The sequence below is a fragment of the Balearica regulorum genome, chromosome 1 (assembly GCF_011004875.1).
Source record: "Balearica regulorum gibbericeps isolate bBalReg1 chromosome 1, bBalReg1.pri, whole genome shotgun sequence".
NCBI classification, from domain to species: Eukaryota; Metazoa; Chordata; class Aves; order Gruiformes; family Gruidae; genus Balearica; species Balearica regulorum.
Window position 1 is genome coordinate 68,030,829 of NC_046184.1, and position 25,175 is coordinate 68,056,003.

The 25,175-nt window shown below is 37.6% G+C and overlaps 1 protein-coding gene across 1 annotated transcript in view; it reads left to right on the forward strand.

The window, feature by feature from the left end:
• Positions 1-25,175, forward strand: part of ERC1 (ELKS/RAB6-interacting/CAST family member 1) — a 279,843-nt gene that overhangs the window by 101,024 nt on the left and 153,644 nt on the right. Inside the window, 1 exon segment of the mRNA XM_075756669.1 lies at positions 6,731-6,924. Coding sequence (XP_075612784.1) covers positions 6,731-6,924 — 194 coding nt within the window.

The window sequence follows — 25,175 nt, forward strand, 5'->3', positions numbered from 1 at the left end:
TGACACCGTAAATTACATAATACAAGGTGTTTTTATCAGATATTTCTTTTGTGACTGTGTGCATAAAAAATCATGTTACAAAACTTTCGGCAGGCTGACATCTGTGTTACTCTTGACAATGTTCAGAGTAAACGTAGCTGTCTATCCTGACAATCATTGTCTGAAGGTCAGAGAATTCCTGGTGCTTATATAGATCAGGTTTTGCAACATCCCGTATTAGAAATTATTTTAATAGAGCAGATAACACAACGCATTTATGGGACTAGATTTGGAAAAAGAGTTGCAGTGTGCGATAAGGAAAAGTATTTCATTAGGACTGGCAGAAATAATAATGAGTGCTCAACTAAGGCATAAAAACTCCTATGCTGCACTATGAGTTATTTATTAGATGTAAAAAAAAGTCATTAATAAATATTTTAAGGTATTTGGTGCACAAAGATTAGAAAAAAAACCCCATAATTTTCTTAAAGGATGTAATATTAGTGGATATGGTATTTGAAGGATTTAATTATTTAGTATTTCACAGCAGAGAATATTTTTTCCCCAACAGTTTTGTGTGTTCAGGTACGAAAAGCAGACTCAAGACTCTTCTGGTAAATTGATACATTCTTCTACTTTAAAATAATTTGCTAGCCTCCCAACCTGACAGTTACACTGGTACAGTCTGTTACTAAACTTGTTTAATGCATTCTATTAAATAGAATGGTTTATCAATTGTTTAGGCTTTTGCAAACCCTTTTTAAATCTTTTAGCTGAAGTTTCTTACATTGTTTGATTCAGTCTGAGATTTTGTTTGGTTTTGTGTCTTTTTGATAGAAGCTCTCAGCCATAACAACTCACTGTTTTCGAGAGCAAAATATAGAAATATGATGTGTTTAATCTTTTTTTTTTTTTTTTGCTGGTAATTTTTTTATTAAAAGATTTGTCCTTGTACCAGATATTTTTGATGCCCCTGTTTAAATCTAAATTGGTTAAAAGTTAAATGCATTGTCTATTCATACATGCACAGTAGAGAGAGAGATTTAGCAATGAAACTTCCCAAAGATTCCACCTGCACTGATTATACCCCACCCTGAAGAGGGAGGAAGACCTTCTTGTTGTCCCTCTCCATTGCCACAGCCTCTTCTAGGTCTGGTCATTTGAGCAGGCAGCAGCAATACTAAGTAGACTCTTCACCAAATGTCATGCTGGTTCCAACCAGCTGCGTGTTACAGCAGATGCAAAAATCAGCATCTTGGTGTGCAGAACGGATCAGGACAAATAGTGTTAGGATTAGAAGCTAGTACAGAAAGATAGCCACCAGGAGGAGAAAGATTGGACTTTGCTGGGGGAATGAGTAGCTAGGATTACCAGGAAGATCGTACTGAACTTGGGACTCGGGGAAGACATGGTTTGAGGAGGGAGTTGCATATGGATAGAAGAGATGAGACTACATGTGCTGTTGGATAGAACTAACTGTGCAAAAAAAAATCTCCCAAACCTGAAAAAAATGGTAGGAAAAAGATAAGGAGAACTGGTAGATTAGTGGAATCTGCCTGGATAAGAGGAGTGGAATTTGAATCTGGCTAAATAACATTGATAAAAGGTTGGGGAAATGAGATACAGTACAAAAGGATTGTGCTTGGTGCAAATAGGCAGGAGAATTTGTGCCTGGGAGAGCATATTCTCAACAGTCCTGTTGATGGTACATGACAATGTCAGCATCATCTTATGCAGTGGAAAGTTGGAGGGGTTTTCCCCCAATTTTCTTATACCTAAAATAATTTAACTTACCTACTCTACTCCTCCCAGAAAACTTGCTAAGATAACATTCATTTTGAAAAATTAAATATCCAAAAGCTAGGAAATGGCCAGTGCAACATTGTGTCATTGTGAGGTCGTTGTTATAACATTTTATAACTAATTTATTGTCTGCCAAACTCTCACAGTCTTCAATATTGTGTGACAAATGCTCCCAGAATGAGCCAGAGATATATAAGGAAGATGATAATCTAGAGAAATTAGATGATAAAACTTTTTTTTAATAGTAGAGAAGCATTAAGGGAATAAGGCAGGATATTTTTGCATCTCACTTTTACACCTGCACAACAGGTATAATAACACATCCTCACTTCCCACTGACGGTGGTAGGAAGTGGTTACTTACCATCTGCCAAGAAACAGCCTACATTCATGATTAGTGTGATAGAAAGAAAATGTCTTTTGCAGTAAATAGTCATAATATATTTTTGTATTTGTGTGTGCATTTACTATTGTTAGAAGATGTGAGGCACTCTTGGAGGCAGAAGGGTGGATTAAAAAGAGATTTCAAATTCTTGGGAACTTCTACTTTGTGGCCAAAAGTTCTTGGCAACATTTATATGTGAAATGTTAAACTTGAATTTACTGTCTCAATTTGTAGGTAAAAGTAGAAAGTGTTTGCTGTGAATTATTTGCTGTTTGATTTAGTTAATCTTTTAGGAATATTGATTTGGAATCTTAGTCATAATGTTTGGAATTTTTATTTACATTTTAGAACTTTTAAAATTAGATCTGTGCTATTGTTTTCTTCCCTGCCTCTGGCACACTTTAAGCTGTGTAAGATCACCTTTCCTCTTAGTAAAGAGGTTTTTGGCATGAGAAATACTAACTTAGAAAATTCTTTTTAATCTGTTTTGTCTTCCCCTCCTCTCCATCTGTAAATAGTGGTTATTTCTGTGAAACATCAGTCATCTTTGGTTTAGTTGCAAAAGTTGGCTTTGTCAGCTGATTTTCTGTGGAAGCAATAGAAGTTATAGTACATTTATTTGAGGAACAATCACTCTCTTCTATTCTTTAGGTACCTAAAGTACTCACCCCATCACTTACTGCATTCAAGATGGGAAATGATGGCTAAGAGCAGAAAAGCAGAAAGCTGTTAAACCACTTCTTAGTTTATAGTCCCTCTTAAGAACTTCAAACACGTATCCGGAGTAGTAAGCTTAAACTATTCTTGGTCCTGAACCACTTAGAATTTGAAATTAATTGGCAAAGATTAATACTGATCAGATGAGCTTTGCTAATAAAAACCTAGCTTACTAAGGTGCTCCTTTCTTGCTAAAATGTGACTGTGTTTCTTATGCAGATCAATGCAGAATCAAACATACAAGTTTGATTGTGCTCTTGAAAGTAGCTTAATTTCACCTGTTTGACTCCACACTGGAGCAGACATGAAGAGCTAATGACAGGGCCAGTAGTAACAGTTAAGAGGTTTAAAATAGCCTGTAATCAGGTAAACTCAATGGCCTGTGTAGACATACCTTTTCTTATTTCTCATTTGTCAGAGGAAAAAGTGCAATGTTCCCTTTGCCCTAAGCAAGCTGCTTTTCAATTTATTTAATTTTTCATCATACTTTTATACATGTTCATATTTGTTTGTAACTATATTAAGAGGTTGCAGATTTAGGAAAACTGTTTCAGGCAGAGCTGAAAGTTGAACCTATCAAAATGCACTTCTTATAGTCTGTTATTACAGCAGAAACTGTCACTTTATATGTCCATTTTGTTTTGAAAATGAAATTACTGTCTTATTTTGGAATTTTTGTACACCTTTGGTGGGTGGGGGAAGAAGTTGTATGTGGTTTTTGGTTTGGGGTTTTTTGGGGTTTGTTTTTTTGTTTTTTTTTACTGTGAATATAGGAATTCATTATTTGTGTTTCACTTTCTTTTTGGTTAAAAAAAAAATACTGCTGAATGATTTTGCGCAAAGTTGCGTTGGGAAGGTAGCCAATTTCATCTGTTCCAGATCTTGATGTGAGTTTGTGGGAAACCTCTAAATGCATTGGTTTTCTCTCCTATACAATAAATGAATCCAGTAGGATTTTAGATATGGTCATGTAACACGTATTTTGTACATAACCCACAAAATGGACCAAAGTCACTCAGTCAGTAATTCACGACTCAGGAAGTGGTCTCCAGTTTACACCATATCACATAACGTTCTCTTTGTGTTAGGTGAAATTATCCATACTTAGGTGCGTTACATACAAATAACATGTGTTATGTGTCTTAACTAATAATTTATGTCGTGTAAATAGCCCTTTCGTACTATAAAAACCAGACACACTGACTTGTTGGCTAATTTTCTGAAAAAGAAAATTGATTTCCTCTTCTCAGTAGTGTCTCTTGGGTTGTTGTGGAGATGCTTTTATTAGCACAGAGTAATATAAATCAGGACTGTCCTGACAGTAGAATTGCATTAGGTCTTATGACTGACTCTGAATTAGAGAGTTTAGTAATCCAGGCTAACAGCCTAGCTTTGCTTTTTTTTAAAGAAGTTTCTTGATTATCTGATTATGTATTTTGGATGACTTTAAAGAGCCTGGAGGAGTATTTGTTCAAACAAACAATTGGGATGTTGGAAACATACCTAAATCCAGTACAGACGAATTCAGGCTCTGCCTCTGGTGAAAACCAGACTTAACTCTATACATAGTGTCTCTTAGGAGAATATAGATGCCCCCCAGTAGATTTGTAGATGTCCCCCAAAAACAGTATTCCCAGTTCGTGTGAAACAATATTTGGGAAGGGAGAATAGAGGTTTTGTTTGAAATTTAAGCATAGTTGAAAAGGAAATCTAATGAAATATTTCAGATTTCCCGCAGGCTGATAATCCCAATAAAGCATATCAGGAACGCTCTCCTTCCAAAGCAGAGTATGTTCCCTGATGCCTGTGGCTGTTCATGGAACCAACACGCTTATCGGTCTCATTGCTGCAACGTCCTCCTGGAGTCTGCGTCGTCTTGGCAACACGTTATTTAGACTTCCACTTGCCTTAGAGGGTCCTTTCCAAAGGTTTATATTTCAAAGTGCTTATGGGGCAGTGAGGAATCTGGAAGCGTAGACAGCTGTAACTCCAAAAGGCTTCTCAAAGCTTCCAGGCTCACCAGGGATGCACTTGGAGCTGGGTCTCAGTCAGAAGCTCAGAAGCAGGATTTTCGGATTTACGGCTCAGTGACAGAGGAGCAGCAGGGTTTGACTCGAAAGTCTCTCAGAAGGGGGAGCCTTTTAAGATTCCTAAATACATTGCCTCAGGAAAGGGTTCTCTTCTCCCAGGATCTATTGTTGTCGGGTGCTCCTGCTGAGACCTGCCTGGCAGACGTGGGGATTGCCAGGCATTTTGTACTAGGATAAAGTACTGTACATGTTTTCCAGCTTTCTGGAATTCCAGCTTTCTGGAATTCCTGCTTAAATAAAAAAAAAGAAAGAAAGGAAAAAAGAAAGAAAACCAAAACAGTTTAGCTTCAACCCTTGAGCAGGCTGCTGCAGGTCCAAGGCCCTGGAATATGAAGTGTTCCAGTATTTGGACAACCGAGATCCATCCCAAGGTCGTAGTCCCAATAAAGACAGGCATCAAGGCCTTCTGCAGTCCTAGAATATTCTGCTCTGAGATTCTCCTGGATTTCACTAGAATGAGGCCTTGGCTTTAACGGAGTTAATTAAAAATAAGAGACTTCAAGGCAAAAATGTTGGGGTCAATGAACAGATACTTTCCTTCAGTCTTATTTTACTGAATAACTAAACATTTAGCCAAGTGTATTTTTGCTGTTTGGTTCTTTGGAAGCAGCAGCTTCTAACCCTGAGGTTTATGCTGCTGCAGTTCTATCCACTTGCCTTTAAAAAGCAACAGAGTCCTATATTATTGGATTTAGACTTAGTGTGCTTTGGAGCAGAACACTGGCAGCTTGTAAAACAACTTTCCGCAGCTGTACGCAGAGGGGGAAAAAGTCTGTAGTCTTATTTTCTGTTGTAGGTTCATTTCAGAGAAGAGAAAGGCCTTGAGTTTGCAGGCAGTCTTGGTCAGCAGAATAGCTCCACCAAACCTGCTAGTCACTGAAGCAAATTTGAGCAATTCTGAAATAGCTTTAATTGATATCAAATAGCAGTTCAAGATCCAAGAGCAGAGGGGCAAGGGGCGAATGAAAAGATAGTCCTTAGTCTGCTAGTTTAACCTCCATCATAAATATTGCCTTGTCTTTGTCTCTAATATGTTTGGAAACTGTTGAATTAATTTTACTAATAAAATAACAAACCAAGCCATTTAAAAAAAATGAAAAAGCTCTTAATTGTTGTCATTTGATCCTCAGTCCTCTGATGCTTTTTGTCCTCATAGCCTGATTTTAAAAAACATATTTCCTAGATAACTGGGTGAAGATATTTTCAGTAGGCAGCCATACTCATATTAGTCCTAGTCTGTACGGCTCAGATAACTAGCAAGAACGTCAGTAGATCAGCACCATCTGTGTAAATCTGTCTGACATTTTGCATACTGATGTAGTCATTGAAGGCTCTTAACCTGTGATTTGTTTTTCTAGATTTTCTAGGTTAAAAATACCTCAGATAACTAATTCTACAGTCATATCGCTGCTTTAGAAGTGTATTTCGTTAATTTTTATATCCACTCACACTTTTCTTTCCTTTCAAATAAGTTTAACTTTTTTCATATTTTTACTTCTTTCTTCTGTCAATTCTGTTCAGATCAAAAAATCACTTAAATCTTTTTTAGACTGAATTAAAAAAATCAAATTTGTTCCTGAATTCTTCTTTGTCTAGAAAGTATTTCCCCATACTTAAAAGTAGCTTATATTTATTTGTGTAATAATTAATCTTGCCATTTTGAAATAGATATCTAGATAGCGTTTTGCAGTCATCATAGTATCTGTAAAATATATATGTGTGAATTAATTGTTTTTTCTTGAACCTTCTTGTTACAGGCTCATGAGGCAACACTGGAGGCTAGGGCCAGCCCAGAGCTGAGTGATCGTATGCAGCAGCTGGAAAGGGAGGTAACACGGTATCGGGAAGAATCTAGCAAGGCTCAAGCTGAAGTGGATCGTCTTCTTGAAATCTTGAAAGAGATGGAAAATGAGAAGAACGATAAGGATAAGAAGATAGCAGAACTGGAGAGGTGAGAGTGGTATAAAATTACTAGAGCAGCAAAAGAGCTGATTAAAGTTGGAGTTAACTTAGTCCATTTTTCTTAACCTTAAACCTTAGAGTGCCTATTTTGGGAAAGTCTGTTTAGAGTTTTTCTGTCTTCAGTCCTTTATTTTGGTAGATTGTAAGCAAAAAGGTGTCTTACTGCGTGCTTTTATTACCCGGCTGCTCAAAAATTAGGGCTGATTATAGATAGAAGGGTAGATAGAACTGTAAAGGAATGGACATGGTAGGAAAAGTTGCCAACACTGTGGTGTGTTTGGAGAACAATTTGTTCTTTTGATTTAATAAATTCCTCAGACATTGTTCTCCAGAAAAGGAATGAGAAAAATTATTTTTAAGCACTTGTGATACTAGTTACTCAGGTTCTTCTGACAAGCGGCATTGAAACTCTTTGTACTGGTAGGGATGCAAGTAAACTTTGGCTCATGTAAAGCCAAATGAACAGATATGCTTTTGTCCAAACAAAATGAGATTCAGGACTTTTCAGCATTTTCCATCTGGCTGTTGGGGCCAAGCGGGAGTTTCTAGGCAGTAATACCTGGTTGAGGTGTTTTGTTTACGATTCGCAATGAAGAATCATTAACTTGGAACAGCAAAATGGAAATTTGATTATTTCCGTTTACCTTGTGCCATAGTCTTTCTAATTTCTGTCCTATCACTATTTAACTGCTCTGCATTTAGTGTCAGGAAGATTAGGGGAACTGAGTAGAGGACGTTTCAGGTTCTGCACGATGGCAATGGTTATTGTTCATTGGCTTGATGATAGTCAAATTATGGGCCCCTCTGAATGATAAGAAAAACTCTTTCCTAAGAATTCTATTCTTGTTTCCTTGGAGGTGACAGAGCTCTGAAAGAGTTCAGCTTGTCAGCTGGGTTTCTTCTCTCTTTGTGATTGTAAGCAGCATCCTGTTAGTTTTCTTTAAGTTGTTACTTTATTTAACCAAAATTCTCTGTACCTATGGTGTAAGCTTGAACATCCAAAAGTGAGGATATGTCCTTTTTAACTGTCTTCCCTTTTTTTCTAAGTGATACAATGTTCAGCCCATTGATACATGATGTCTTCAGCAGAACATTCAGGCAATAGGTTGAAAGAGTAGGTGCATCAAGTACAGACATGAAAAAGCCAAATAGCAGTTTGGCTATTTGTCATATTTGTGTGATTTTTTTTTTTTTTTTTCAGTCCCTTAGAGGGGCCCATCTTGGGTGTGAAGTTCACCATGTCATCATCTTAGGGCATCCCTTACTAGGGATCAGGGTATAAGCAACAAACTTCTATTAGAAGTAAGGCCAGGTTGGATGGGGCTTTGGGCAACCTGGTCTAGTGGAGGGTGTCCCTGTCCGTGGCAGGGAGATTGGAACTGGATGATCTTTAAGGTTGCTTGCAACCCAAACTGTACTATGATTCTGTGATTCTATAAGGTATGGAGAAGAAATATGTTCACAGTGCCTTAATTATTTCTGTGTGCAGAAGTAATTACTGTTTAGGAAAGGCAAGTCAGAAATATTCATCATTCCTCAATCTGATTCCTAGAGGAGATTGGAATGGCAGGAAGAGAATTTTCTTATGCAAACTTTTAATGTAACTCTGATTTTTTTATTACATTACAATTCAGAAACTAATAGAGATTGGGACTTGCAGTGTCAAACACTAAATAAACACATGTAAGTGGCCTATAATCAAAAGAATTTATAGTCTACAAAGCAAAAAAACCCCCACCAAAAACCCAGAGAAATAGATGGGCCTCCTTCTCTTTTACATGCTCTTAAAAGCATTGGCACACAGTCTTCAAAGACTTAGAAAGGAAGTTTTTCTTTGATGCAGTTCCAGAGATCTGCAAAGCAGTTCTTGTTTTTCATGTTACAGTGGTAGTTTTTTGCTGTTTCAGTCACAGACCAAACTCTTTCTATATCAATAAAAGCATAAAACCCCCAAATGACTGCACATCATTCTGTAATGGTTTGGTGAATACTTTGACTATTCAGTGCTATGCATTTCTTCCTACCACCTGATCTTTGCTCTTATAAAAAAATAGTGATCCTCTTCTGTTTTTAACTTGTCTTTTCTACTAATACTGAGATACAATAGAATATGTCTTCTTTTATTTCTAATAATTAGAATAGGTATTTCAGCTGTGTCAAAGAAAAGACTACTTCTGTTATCATGTGATTTCCAGCAGCCGTGTAAATCAAGGGGCAAAACCCCCCCAAAAAAACAATATTCGTGTTCTCTAACCACTGTAAGTGTTAATGGAAAAGGTCCTGAAGATCTAGAGACCTAAGGTACATACTGTTAGTGTGATGAATTAGTGAAGTATCAACACCTGAAATGATTTTTCAGGTGGCACTGTAATATAATCACAGCACTGGAGAAACAAAGTTTCAGATACTTTGGTGTGAGGTTTTGACTAGTAATTTCTCTTTTTCTGAATAATTATTGAAATTTTTATTTGGCCTTAGTCGTTTTCAACTGCTCCTTGGAACCCCTATTCTCTGGAAGCTTGCTTTCTCCCTGTGAGTTTTTACACAAAGCAGAGTTTTTAACATGCCTATTAAATGTATAAGTTGGTCCTGGTTTTATCTACTATGCTCGTTTATAAAGTATTCCTTAATGGCTGAACTGAAATATCCAGGCATGTTACGTGAACAGATAATTTTGCCTTGTAAAAGTCCCTCCTAAACTGTGGTCCGTGCAGAGCAAGCTAGCAATTATCTTGACTTCTAATGCTTCTACAGCTGTTCAAACTCTGTTGTGTAAAGAACCAGAAGCATTTGTCAGCAAGCAAAAAAAAGTGAATATTGCTGTGCCTGTCAGGAACCACTGTTACTCCCATCTAGAGCAAGATAAGAAGAAATAAGTCAAATTCAGAGAATAACTGTACTAACAAAAAAAGGGATTTTTCAAAAGAGATAGTCTTATGCTAGTTATATGTGACAACTAGACCGTATGTCATCAGGAGAAGAGAAATAGTAACACGGTTTCATCCATAGAAGAGGTGAGTCGCCTATTAGGGAGGTATGTATAGGGGAACAGAGAAGGGAGAGGAAGATGAAATGAGAAGCAGAAAACTGTTCTCTTAAGCCTTTTCAATGATGGCAAAGCCACTTTCAGTTAAAATTAAGATAAAGAGGGAAACACTTCCACTCTTCAGTAACTGTTGCAATTACTGGGTGGGGGACATTGTTTTTCAGCTGTGAATGGGAGAAAAGATATCCAGAAAATAATGTGTTAAATATGGTGCATGCTATGCAAAAGTTTGAAAACTACTCTAGAGTCAACATGAGATTGAAAGCACAAGCTCATAAATTTATATTCTCTGTGGGCAAGAGTTTGCTTTTTCTTACGGGAAGGTGGGCCATAAGTCCGCGTTTCTTCTGTGGGTGAACAGCCGTATGAGTTTTGTTTCTGTCCCCGGACTGTGGTGGCGTAGAGGGTTTTGCAGCTGTCTGGTTGTTCACTTTCTTTATAACTAACTGTTTGGTTTTTTGTATTGCCATTCCACAATCTCCTGTCTCTCTGTAACTTTTCATTTTCTGTTTTGTTTCCTTCCTCACTTTTTCTTTCCATTTATACTGTCACGTCCTGGTTTCACGAGTTGTTTTGTTTTGTATGTGTGGGGGTTTTTTTGACTATGCCTTTTCTCAGAAAGCACGCCTCCCGCAAATTGCACCCTCCCTACCAGGTGTCGGTCCCTGCACCGCAACACGTAGGGGGGTTTGTGTGGGACTTCCTGGGAAAGTGAGTGCTCTATAAGGCTTCTGTTTCCTATGGGGTGGAATGTCACCGCTGGCTGCCCGGCTGCTGCTGCTGCTGCTGTTTGGGTCTGCTGCAATTGTGCTTTTTTTCTTAGGTCAAACAGGAACTAGTTATGTCAAGTACAAGCTCTAACAGCCTCTGCGTTCAACACATGTCACAGTGGTCATGACCACAGTCCAAAGGAGGTTTGCTGCTATTCTCCCTGATTTAAACTCGACAGAAGCTGTTGCTTTTTATTCTAATTCTCTTGCTGTGTTTTACCTTTTGGTTCTAATCTCTGCTATCAATTCTGCCTGAACCAGCTAAAACCAAAGTGGTCTAAAACGTGTCATTGATAGAGGTCAGTATTGCCTTATTCTTGAGTTTTATTGCAGTTCTTATCTTGTACTAAAGAAAAAAAAAAGAAGAGAAAAGAAAGAAAAATTACGCTGATCATCTGGGACATGGCCATCATGGCCTTCAGATGGGTAGTTTACACACAGAGGTATTTGTGTGCATATATTCTGCAAATAAGAACTAATTCTCTGTCTACTTGAGAGGTGACAGTAATACCTATGTATGTGTTGCTTCAGAAGTAAGCACTGACTGCATATATATGAAAGTCCTGGTTCCAGTCACAGCCTTGAAATTGATTTTAATTTGGCATGCTCACTATAGATGATAGGTAGTCCTTGTAAGGACATAGGGCATCACCATTTTTTTTTTCCTGAAGGAAACTTGACTTTGATTTGGGAACCAGCAAGACTGTGCCCAGCTTTGGAATACCAGCAGTCCCAGTAAGGACAGCTGGAAATTATGGCTATTTTGAAAGAGAAATTTGGGAGAATTTTTCTAAAAAGAATTTAAAGATGCCCTGTTCAAGAAGAAACCTTCAAACTTTTGATGTGTAGCAGCCAAAAGATACTTCTCATTTTAAATATTTCTTCTCAACAGTAAATAAAGATAAAAGATTAAAAAACATAGGGTGATCTAGAAGGAGCGTTGAAAAACGTGGACAGTAGAAGGAGGTGTCTTACTCTGTATGTCTATAAGATGGTGATATGTTTGTGTAGTGGTCTATGAAGGATAGATGGGGAGAGAAATTAACTGCATATTCCATCAGCTTTATGGTTTCCTAGAATGGTGTAAAGGAAACTATACTAGTAAATTATGCCCTAAGCTTTTCCTAAGTCAACAATTTGAAGTTGAAAAACATATTTTCAAGCCACTGCTCATATCTTATAATAATTCTTTGGTTTCCAAATCGGTTGTTACTGTGAATTTTTAGATAATTTTTTATAAAGAGAATTCCTAAACAAGAACTACATCAGGGCATATAAGTAATTTGAAGTGAAAGAGACATTGTCAAATTAAAGAACAAATGGCATTGATAAAGTCTTAATCAGCACCATTAAAGTTAACCTTGAGAGATGGTGTGACTATAGTTCTGTATTATCATAGCTCATTTAAGTCCTCCAAAAATAAATTAGACTGATTCAGGTGCAGAAAAACCTGAAATAATTAAATATCACTTTAAAACACTTTAATCCATTTTGATACCATCAGTCATAAAAGCAAATTGAATATGTTTATCTCATGGTTGTCTGGTATTATTACAAGGCAGAATTTGTTGTTGTTTCTCATCCACTTCCCTCAAAAATTCCTAGCTTAAATAAATACTAAGATTCTAAGGTTAATAACTCAAAACTTAGGACTTTCCAAAATGCAGATGACCATGTAATTTTAATTCACCTCTTATGTAAGCCTATGTATGACAGTAAAATGATACAGTCTTTAACCATATGAACAATTTTTTTCCACAAGAATGCTGCCCTTGATGTGTGAAGGATGTAGCTTAAATTGTCCCCCAAAAAATCCCGGGTGAGGCTGACACCTGTCATGGAAAACTTCAGCACACTTTGTTAATATTTGGCAAGCATCTGAGAACAAGGTCTTGTAATGGAAAGAAGTGGTCTGGCCAGGAATTAGTCCAGCTCCACCCCTGAGCACACAAGTCTATTGAATATTAAGATTTTCATCATTTCCAAGCTAGAAAATGAAGAAGTAATTTCTTTCTTCTCAGGCTTGCTTTTATCTTCATACAAAATGATCATTAGACCTGAAGTCTCACCTTGAGTTTCACAGAGGAAAAAAATAATACATTTCATATCAACATAACTGGTCTAAACAGATAAGAATATAAGATGAGGGACCTTTACTTATGGGTGTTTAACTTCAGACATTGGAAAGTACGTCGATTTTCAGAAGGCAAGTGTCTGCCCTCTGAAAGTCAACCTTTGTTCAAGTGCCTTAAGATCAACACTCCAGCTTACTAATCGCTTTTGAAACCTACATCTAAGAAAAGGAGACACACACACGCTGCCATTAATTGCAAATCCATCTGTAGAGAGCACCAGATAAAAAAGCCATCATAGTGATTTTAGGGTGACTCCTCAATCCGTCCTCACCTTTTTCATATAATGGGATATCCTTTTTCCATTTGTTCTTTATTTAGCTGTCCTTTATTTCCCATTCTCTCCCTTTTTCTGTGTTTTGGGAGAAGCTGAAACTTTGTGATATTGCAGAAACAGCTGTTCTAAAAAACAAGGTCAAAGAACCCCAATTAGTCCAGCCCTTGAAAAGGCGAGAGGTCAGGGCTGGTGCAGGCTTTGCCTGAATGAGCTTGCTGTGTTGTCCCATCATTGAACCACCTAAGCCTGGGTACTTGCCCTAGTATTATTTCCATGCTCAAGCAGGCAGGACCAACGCTATTAAAGTGTGGTTCTTCTCTATGAAACTGAGTGCAGACAGTCTCCTTTGTTAAATTCAGCAATGGGCTGAAAGCTTGGTTTATCCGCTATTCCAAGACCAAGGATGTGATCTTAGATCCTCCAAAAAGAACCTTACACTAGAGTAATACTTATGAGTAATGAGAATCACTGATTGCGAGCTTTTTTTGAAGGCTGCTTTTCCTGCCAAATTTCCCATAGTGTTAAAGTTCTGTTTGGTTTTGTCATTAAATCAAATTGGTTATCAAGCATTCCCTCTCACACCTAAGTGTTACTTGTAATTAATATAGGAGTTGTCATCTGATGATTTATACTCTGCCTGCATTGTAGCAATGGTTTTATTAGCAAATATCTCCCAATCCAACTGCTAGATCAGCTAGAGCTGTGATATAATTAATTATAAGATCAGAGGAGAAAGAAAATCCTGTAAATAATGAGTCTAGTTTGCGTATCAGGGTTTCGTTATTACCTGTCTTGACTACATCTCTTCAAAAGCTGTCTTGTAGCTTTGTTTCAGTCAACATCTTTAAGCAATATGAGGCTATCCATACTCACAAACTAGTAAGGAGTAAAAAAAACAAAAATAAAAAATTTAAAAATCCTTTTGGACAACTGAACAGTAATAATAAAAGTGTCGGATCCTTACATTATCTTGTAGTACAGTAAGAACAAAAGGAAAATCCAGTAATTGCCAGTAAGCCAGTGAAATAGTAACAGTAGAGCTCCAGGACCATCTGGTCATGTTTGCCCTCTTAGATTGGTGGGTGTATGTGTGCATGGATGCACACACAAACCTTCCCTCTCTCTGTCTCCATCTCTTCTCCATCCCTCTAAATATCAACTAAAAAGGAAGGAAAAGACCAGCCATTATTCTTTTTACCAAGAAAAGGTGTCAAAAGTGGTAAACATAAGCCTTTCTGCTTTGACACGAGGAAGATCAAGTGTGTTTTATTCCCTGTCAGACTACTTTGAAGGAACAACAAAGTAGTAAATGCACACAATCACTGACTGTTAAACAAGTGGAATTCAAAGGTTGACTAGAAATTATTACATAAACTTCTCCCTAAGTACGTCTGAGACTAATGGAGCAGACTCATTCCACTCCCTATAATATACAAGCATGTGGGAAAAATTATAGCTTTTTAAATGTATATATTTCTTAATTAAAATACTAAAGTGTTCACATCTCACCAACGTTTTTGATCTGCACCCAGCAATCAGATTTAAGTCACCTATATCTTTAGAATTAATGTGATGTAAAAGAAAATGGATTTCTCCGAGACTCCCATTTGGTGTTACAATTGCATTGTCTCCCTATGTGACTGTGGCATCGGAGCACATACTTAATGGGGCTGGGCAGAAGCGCTGCTGCTGGATCTTGTAAGGAATGCTGCAAGTGTGCGTTCTTGCTGGAAGGGAAATAGTGCAAACTAAAAATTATTATTTTGCTCTGTGATGAGCATGTCTTGGTATGTATCTGATCCTGCTTGCTTGGGGCTGCTTCTTGGGGCAGATGCTTGCTGCGCTCCTCTGCTCAATTTCACTGATTTAGCCCTGGGCACTGAGGCTTCGCCTCCAGCCTGTAGCAGATCTCCACTGACTTCCTCATAGCTGGCAATTTCAGGTGTCTGCCTTGGTATTAGTTCAAGTGACAGCACAGTTCCAGATTTTTCCTAATTTTTATGTGCTTTCAGACATATTCCTCATTTTTGTTTGGATAAACATTACAATTATTCTAAAAATCCACATTTTTGAAAAAATATTTTGAACCCCTGGAAAAAAAAAAATTAAAAAAGGGCTAGTGATTACACAAAATGTATTTTTCTTTGGAAGAAAGAATTTATTCCACAACAAAATGAAGATGTAGCAGTAATTATTCTCCATTCAAATCCTGTGCAGCTGGCTAAATAATACTTCTGTAACATACAGAAAATTGCAGGTGACCTCAGCATAGCGTTTCAGGTACTGTTTTGCCTTCATCTTGTGCCAGCAAAAGATGTGACCTTTAATAAATAGCATTTGAAAGAACAGTACAGTTCATTCAAATTCTACAGGGCTATTCTGAATTGTAACCTGTACTTTTTTTCACTGTTACATAGAAGAAACAATATAACAACATCATTACAATAGAACCAGGTACTACAAAGGGTCCTTGAAACGCAAAAGGAGAAGTCTTAAACTTTCATAATCTAATAACAGTCATAAAAAAGACAAGCTTTTCCCCCCCTACCCTATTTATTCCCATATCTAACCAAGTATTTATTTTCACTTTTGTGTTCCCTTTTTTTAAATTTGTTTGACCAGTCATGGCTCTGCAGCTTAGCTTAGAGAGCATACTCTTGGATTTCAGTTAGAATTGTTAGTTACACATTTTTCTATACGAATTAACTGAGGCTTTTGGAATGTTATAACTTCAGGATCAAACACAGAGATGTAGTATTTGGCATTTTGCAAGTCTCATCTTTCCAAAATCCCCAAATAACACAGCCTTTACTACAGCTGTCCTTGAAGAACTTGAAGAATGTTAGTTTAAAAGCCAAAGAGAAGTATCTTTACAGTAGTTTGTGTGTTACAGACAAACAATACGCTTCTCAGCTGTACCTTGCTCTGAAACTACTGCTTGTACAAATTTGATATCCTACATTGTTGTTTGTAAAACTTGTACCAGAAATAAGGACTTCAAATGTCATTTACATGATTCCATATACTAAGAGTAATAAAGCATATAGCAGTTAGCCTATCCTATAGAAATCTTTTTCTCCAGCCCATATTCTGCATTTTTAGAGTGAAATTTTGCCATGAGAGAAGTACAATGTATGTTGTAGAAGCCAAATTGCCACTTTGGACAGCAGGACACTTACTTTTCCCCTTTTCTATTGACTGAAAAAGAATAAAGTTTAAAATCAGATTAAAAAGATCTGTGTTTATGGCTCCTTGTTGACTTATGTCGCTGTTATCAGTGAAATTGACAGCAGATGCCTATGAAAAGATATTGGAGATATTTAGAAAGTATAAAGCAATAATGAACCTGTGGGACCTCCATGTTATACAGGGAACTCCAGCATTTTGTCTTGGTCAATTTTGCTTTTGAACAATGTTGGAGAGAACTGTCAAAGATATGCCTGTTTGGTCATTATTGTTTTTAGATTGCACCTTACATGGAAGAATTAAGACAGCAGCACTGCAGGAAGAAGAGGCAGATGCTTTTCATTTGTTTTTGGAAGGGTGACTTCAATGTCAAAATTAAGAAAGATGAACTTTTAGCTTTGACAAGTCTTCAGGACTTGAAGACGCTACTCTGTGGTTGGGGTTTTTCTGCCTTCTATTCCCTTTTGACAAATTCAGGTCATCTGCAGGAAAAGTGGAAAAAAAATGTGTCTTGCTCATGGAGAGAAAGTAAGCCCCTAGAAGATGGCATAAAGGAACACATTAGGGTTCAACTCAGTCAAACTCCACATTTTCAAAATGTTTGTTAGAATTGTGGAAGAAGGCTACTTGCTAGTAATGTGATATAAATCCAGAGTTTTCTACAGTTGACTTATTTCCCTTTTCCAAGAACTGTTATGTATTGGAGATTATTTTCTCTACAGAAAGTTGCCTCTAAATGAAACGGTGTAATCTAATGTAAAGGTCCTTTTCTTTTTTTTTTTTTTTTTTATTAGATATCTATAAAACATGCAGCTCTGTGTTTGTGAAGGATTGTGTGTCTGTGTGTCATTACCTGATTTAGATCTGCTTGTTTTGTCCTGTATTCTTGAACTGCCTTATCTCTGGACACTGTTTTCACAAACTCTAACTCTTTTTCTTTCGCATCTCCTTCCTGGATTTGCTGCTTCCTTCAGCCTCACCTCAAGGTCAGTATTCACTTTTAATAAGGGTGTTTATAAGACTGTTGTCTATTCAGCTAAAATTTGAGATCTCTCACAAGATTGCACATCAGATTACATGATCTACAAAATATGAGATCAGAGATTTGGTCTGTGTAGGAGGATGGGTTGGATAGGGTGGACGTTTAGAAGGAACTTGTACTTGAAGGAAAGAATTTATATCTAAACCTCTATAAAACAATGTTTTAGTGCCCTGGGAAGTAGAGGGAAGACTTATCAATGGAGCTTTTCAAGGAAAAAACTACAGGATCAGGAAGCTGAAGCAAGACAGTTTAAATATTACTGGTTTTACCTGTTACTTCAAGAAGAAAATAGATTGAATATTAGCCATATTCTCTGATACATGCTGTTGAGTGCAAAACTAGTAGCTTTGAAATACTAGTCATCCATACTTTGTAAACTGTTGGATTGCTGTCATTGCATCTCTGTCTGAAACCCTCTAGTGACATTGTAGAATGAGTTTTGGTACAGTTTGAGTGTGTTGTCCTGTCAGAAAGAACCAAGGGCTAAGGATTAAAGATTAGCAAGGGGATAAATTTGTTGAAGGCACAAAGCGATAAACTACTGAAAAAGTCCTACCAAGTGACAACATGGTTTGAAGTTTTTCAGCCATTACTCAATTTTTTTTTATTTTCATATTTCAAAAACCAGTTGCTAAGCCTAGATTTTGGGATTTCAATAGAGTAGCTAGGAGTAAATGTCTATGGCCTATGTAATGCAACAAGTCAGAGTACATGATCTAATGACTCCCAGTTGCCTTCAAAAAGGCTCTGAAACCATTTTGGATTCTAGTCTTTGCTGATAAAGTCTGTTTGGTAGAAAGCGTCCATGACTCCTGACGAAGGAATGACTATAATTGTTTCAGGCAGTGTCTTTGACCAGAAAGCCGCTACTTAATGACTAAAGTTCTGAGTTATTGACCAACATCCGGCTCTTCTATTCCTGATTAACACTGTGAAAAATGTGGTGGTGAGAGGAATCCCACGATGCAGTGATGCTGCTGATGCCTTAAAATTGTGTCAGCGTTCTGACCTTGGTTTGGCACAGACATTGCACTTGTGGCCTTGGTTGCGTATTTTCCTTCCTCCCACAAACTGGAAAAAGATTGGAAGTTAATCATGTTGTTGTCCATCAATACCTTCCATATTCAGTGTGTCGTACTGGCATACTTGTACTTGCTCGGGAGAGGAGGGCTATCCTTGAATGACCCTCCTATTTTCAGATCCCAAAGAACAGAACTGCCAGGAAGCTTTTCTGCCCTGTGAGCATTCTCCTCTGACATACACACAGTGTCTTTTCTTGCATAAGCAGGACTTCTGTTGGGTAGTCTGTATTTGCTGGTTTCCACCATGAATGGAATCTGATGTGCTTTGTCTGGCTGATAAAGTCCTAAATGTTACAGAATCCATCTGTCGAAGATATTTCTGCTTCAATCTATATGGCTATAGGTTTTTATCAATACCTGCAACTATGCTGGAGTTTGTGATGAACAAGATGGGAAACCATTTTTAGGGTATGGTTTGGGTGTGTTTTTTCTGAGACCTGGCATTTCTATTTCCCCAAACAATGTAACCATAACTTTTATTTCTATCATTTAAAGCATATTGTAAAATTTAGCTAGAGAAGATATGACTGCGGTTTGAGGTGGCCAAATGTTAGGATATTTGAAGAGTTTTCTGATAAGATGTTAAAGAGATTGTCCATTCTGTCCTCATAGTTTCTTAGTGGGTTTATGGAGATTTTTTTTAATTTTTAATTTTCCCCCTATTTTTTAAAATTGATTGCTATGACGGCTAGTTGCTGAGGCTTTCGTATTTTTGTTAAAATAAATCAAGAGTGTAAGAAAATAGATTGAATGACTGCTCTTGGAACTACAAAATCGCTGCTGGCCAGAAACACAATGAAAAGATCTCCTAAGGACAAACAGGAAAATTACAGGGGTTGCAGTACCGCTCATTTTCTTTCCTATGCATTTCAGTGTTTGCCTAATTACTGTTAATTGCAGCATATGAAGAAATAGCTGTTCTGTGAATGTACATTCTACATTGGAAGCTTCTATGGGAGCCATAACTTTGTTTTTCTCTTAGTGGTGTAAACCAGATATTTTTCTCAGACATCAAAGCAAATGTGTCTTCCTGCAAAAGAACTGAATGTGTGAAAAAACGCCTTAAGTCTGTCTGTCTTCTAGAAACAGGAAGAAATACTCTGAATTATATCCGTTGTCATCAAGAACAGCTTTGCTTACTGTAATCAGTGCAAAACCTCTGAATTTTCTGATCTGTCTATTAAGCTTTCATCATCTCTGTCCTGTTGATAAACTCAGTGAACCAGAACGTAATAGCGTAATCCACATCACTATTGCTGTTATGACATATACTTACTGCTCATAAGTCTAAGGGCCTGGAGTGGATGTCATATTGATTCACAGTAAATAAAATAGACTTGGAAGGCATGAGGATTAAAGCAGTTTTCCATAAGGAGTTTTTGCTAAGCATCTCTGTTGACGACAGCTTTACATTAAGAACTATCCCATGCTGAGTTCAAGAGTAACAAGTCCAATACCGTTATTCTGGTGTCATTACCTGCAGCAGTGGAAAAAATAAAAAAATACCACAAAGTCATATGCTACAGTTCTTTTAAGTTAGTTCTTATGTATACATGTCAGAAAAGTTGAGATGGAAAAAGATAACAAGACTGACAAAATCAGGTGCTGTAGTGAGCAACTGCATACTTTTCAAGGAAAGAATGAGCTATATTGATAAAACAAAAGCAAGATTTCTAGCTTCAAATTAGGTAACAAACAGCTTAACTGTTGCTTTTTTTTTTTTTTTGCACTTAGCTTTAATTTATCGCCATGATTTATATTTTGTATGCTGAATAATATCGAGCATGCTATTTATCAACAATTTATATTTGTAGCAGAGCACTGGAATGGAAAAATAGCTGGAACAGTGGGACAGGAGGCTTGTCTTTTAGTGTTCTGCTTTCTACTGTCAGATTTTCTGGTAGTTTACATCACATGGTTAATTGTACTGTCTATCATGTTTTGAAGCAAGTAATCCAGATCTTAAGAGAAAGAAGTTTTCTGGATTTTTTGCTATACCAAAGAGAATTTGATGCAATAAGAAGTAATAAAAAATTACTGTAAACCTTATTTCTGCACAGCAAAATGGCTTGGTGATTAGATGAGTGCAGTCTGGTGCCATGAACCCAGATAAAAGTCTGCTCTGAGTGTCCATGTAAAATTAAATGTCAGTGTAGCAACTCAAGTGTGACCTTACAAAAATCAAAGTAAAAACAAAATACTAAATCTGAGGGGATTATTTCAGTCTTTTTTCCAGAGTCCTAAATTTATGTTAAACAGTTGCTTTAGTTTCATACTTTCAGGAGATTCTCGTCTTCATTCTGCCACCATGCTGGTAATTAACCACATTAGGAAATGATAAAAATTTCAAGCATGTTGAGTCAGCAATGGTTAGTTTTAGCTCAGCAGAGCCAGATATATTGTGTTCAAAGAAGTTTCCATTTTAAATTTCTTTGGTTATCTCTTAAAAATAACAACCTCTACTAGATGTTTTCCATGTAATATATTTGTCCTTTAATTCTACTTAGAGCGAAACCAGCTTTATGGAATTCTTTACATTAAAAAGTACTCTGCTTATAAGGGTTGTCTATTCCTTGTGAGTGAGAAGTAAGGAATCCGCAAGATGATAGTCAGGAGAGGAAGAAATGAAGGCATCAGACTTGTTGGCTGTAAAGGCTGGGTGGTGATGAGTAGGGCACAAAATAGAACTGTGGTTTTCCTTAAAACAGGTCACTGGCATAGTCTTTCAAATTTGCTTTAGGTATAGTGATTATCAGAGCTTTCTTCCTCCATTTGAAGTGGAACCTGTAGCTTTTCTGTCAAAGGTCCTCTTTTTTTGCATCATTTCACTGCATCTTAAGAAAGTAAAATTATTCACAGCTGTACATCATCTCAGAATTTTCACTTTTCTGCAGTCTCCCATGAACCGATTTCTTTCCTACTACCTGCTGAAATGAATTTAATTATGTGAGGCACTGATCAGTTGTTTTTATTTTTGTGTTATTGCCGTTTTCATTACATGTATTCAGAAAGTGTGCAGCTTTCCTATGGGAATTCAAACTGAGGTAGGATTATAAAGACACGTGCCTGGATGTGGCGCTAGGGAGGATGTTTTTCTGTCAACAGTATCCTGTGAATTTTGAAGAGCTCGGAGTCGAATGCACTGAGAAATTAGGGGAATACCTCACAATTCGCTTTTTTCAGATATAACAAAAAAGCTGGCTTTTTACCGTACTAATTGAAACATCAAAATACAACATTATTTTTAGAAGACGTTTTAAAATGTGTCTTTATGTTAATATATCCCAAAGTTAACAAATTGCCTAGCATGTCATCATCAGAGGATTAACTGAAATTATCATTCAAACGTCATGCAACATTAAACATTTTTACTAACCCGTATGTGTCACATCATATTTAGTCAAAGGAATAAAATCTGAAGGTTATTTTTCTTCTTTAATGGCTAACTTCTGTGGAAAAATTTATCTCCCTCTCCCCCCCCCCCCCCCCCAAAATGGCTAGATTTTTATTTCTATTAAAACTCTAAAAGCCATGTAATTATATAGACAGACAGTGAATTTATGTAGCTATGGTAAAATAGTCTTGGTGCAAACGTTTCCATAACTGACAATACAAAAAGCTTTAACAGACCCTGGACTCAGCAATAATATAATAATTACAGAGAACTCAGTTGGGCAGGAGATCTTTTTAAAAGGTCACCGAAAAGGATGAGGAGCTCTGTAGCTTCTTTTCATCCTTTTTTACTGATAAGGACTCCTTTCAGATCCCTGAGCATAGTGGCAGAGTCTGTGGGAGTGAAGGATTACCCACAGAAGTGGAAGACCAAGTTACAGACCATTTAAACAAATTAGAAATATGCAGGTTGATGGAATCAGATCAGATATATACAAGGTTGCTGAGGGAGCCAGCTCATGTCATAGTGAGGACTCTTTCTATCATATTCAAAAATGTTTGGCTGTCAGGGAAAGTTCCTCATGACTGGCAAACATCACACCCATCTTCAAGAATTATGAGAAAGAGGATCCAGGGGATTGCAGGCCAGTCAGTATGGCTGCAGGCACTGGGAAGCTGCTGGAGCAGATCCTCCTGAAAGCCATCTCCAAGCACCTGAAGGACAAGAAGGTGGTAGGGAACAGCCAGTATGGACTTACAAGGGCGAATCATGCCTCACCAATCTGGTTGCCTTCAGTGATGAGATGACTAGCTCAGAGGGGGATCAGCACTGCTTAATGTCTTTTTAATGAAGTGGATGATGAGACACAATACACTTTCAAAACTTTCATGGATGATAGCAAACTGGGGGGAGTGGTTATGGGGACTGTATGCTGGAGGGTAGGGCTCCTATTTAGGATGACTTTGACAGGCTGGAGAAGTGAACTGGCAGAAACTTCATGGAGTTCGATAAAGGCAAGTGCAAAACTTTGCACCTGAGGTTGGATAACCCCTGCATCTGTACAGGCTGAGGGCCAGCTGGTTAGGTAGAAGGCTGGTGTGTAGAGAAGGGCCAAAGGATGGATGAGGGCAAATTGTACTTGATTCAAGTATCATGCTATTTTGAAGAAGGCCAAATGCGTACTGGGCTGTATTAGCAGGAGCACAGCTAGCAGGTCAAGAGAAGTAGTCGTTTCCCTCTACTTGGCACTTGTGAGGCTATGTCTAGTTTGGGGCTTCCTGGTAAAAGACATTAGGATAATGGAGTCCAGCAGATAGGCCAGCGAGATGACTAGGTGCCACAGCCCATGACATGCCAGGAGGGGCAGAGAGAACTGGCTATGTTCTAAGCCTAGGGAGAGGGGCCTCATGGGAGATCGTACCGTGGTCTTTGAGCTATCTAAAGGGAAGGTCCAGAGAAGACAGAGCCAGACTCTTGTCAAAGATGTTCAGTAAAAGGTTGAGAGGTAACAGATACAAATTGCAACACATTCCGATCTAAGTTCCAATGAGATGATCAGCAGAAAAAATTCACAGTGATGGTAGTCAGATACTGAAACAGGTGCCCAGAGAGGCTGACGAGTCTTCATCACTGGAGATACTCAAAACTCATCTGAACAAAGCTATAAGCAACCTGTTCTAATTTGCCTTGTTTTGAGCAGGGGATTGAACCAGGTGACATTCAGAGTTTCCTTCAACCAAAATTGCTCCATGATTCTAACTTACTATGGTAAGTTAATCTGTATTCTAGGACAAACTTTACAATTTTTGTGTGTTTTTGGTAAGAATTTGCTGCATAATACTGACCTTGAAAAACAGGATAAACAACAGTTGTCTTTGTTATTTCATAGCACTACAGCTGTAAGAAAAGAAAAATAAGAAAATATGGTGGGGGTGTCCACTGCACTTCTATTTCTTCCAAATTTCTACTTCTATTCTCAGGTTTTAAACAGTTTTAAAAAGCCCTGAGGATTGCTGCTTTCTAGGATAATGCATCACTGTGATGTGTGTCAGTGTGGGATTAATAGCCTTAACCTTTCATAGATAATAATTACCCAGAGCTTTTTCTTTGAAGATTTCTAATGTTGTCTTTGTACATATGTAAGGCCTAAGGACAATAGTAGTTCCTCCTACTTCTGTCCCCTTCATCCTCATCCTTAAACACAGGTACTCTAACAGAGTCAGAGAACATAAGATTGGAAATCATCTCTGTTTGCCATCGTTTTTTATATGCTCTCTATAAGCTTCTCTTGCTGGCTGAGGGCTTAGACTGGGAGCAGTCACCTTAGATCTGACAGCGTGGAGGTTTAGTAGTCTGCATCTGTAGTTACCAGGTATGCTGTTATGCCTTGTCATCTGGGTTGAAAGCACTGTTTTCCATTTGCAGTATTCACACCCCTTTTTCTCACATCCTTTCTCCTGCTCAGGTTGTGGGCAAATAAAATAGAGCATACTTGATTCTCATCATCTTCTCAGCTGCCTTGCCAAGACAGCATTTTCTGCTGTGATATTTTCAGCTGGCTAGGAAGTTATTCTTCGTGTGTTTAGCCTGCACCTGTGACTAAACTGAATTGTTACCTTTTGTTCTTGCGTTACTTGTGAAGATCAAGTTCCATTTTTAACCTGCACTCAAAGTGACTTCACAGCCTCAGCTGAGGGCATTGCAACCCTTGTGTTTCAGATGTGCCTTTCAGTACTTCACTCATCAGTTGAGAGCATTTCTTATTACTGCTGGTCAGTAGCTAATACTTTTCATCCTGATTCCTGTGAAACCAGCTTTCCTAACTGGCCCTTGCATCTCCTCTGCAATTAATTTCTCGTCTTTTGGAGGAAAAATATGCTAGATAAGCATAGGTATTTATTGCAGTCATATGTTTTATAGATTCAATGCACACTTCTATTGCTATCACTCAATTAATTTGAAATCACTCTTAATCACATTACTGTAAAATGAAGATAAAATTGCTTATTCATAAAATCACAAGTAGGCAGATATTGCAAGATAAAAAAAAATGCTTAATGTTCTTATGCTAACATTAAATTGGTAAGCTCTTTTTTCCCCTTTTCTCTTCTGTGGTGCTCTTCCATTTCATTGTCCTGACAGGGTGGTGTACTCAAATATTCCCTCCTTCTGCATAACGTGTTTTTCATTTGCAAACAATAGAGAGCCCCTTTCACGCTGGAATATGTCTACTTTTCTAGCCAGTCTTCCTCTTGTAGTACTCCATGTATTCAGATTTAATCATGCTCTCAGAAACTTACATCATTTCCTCC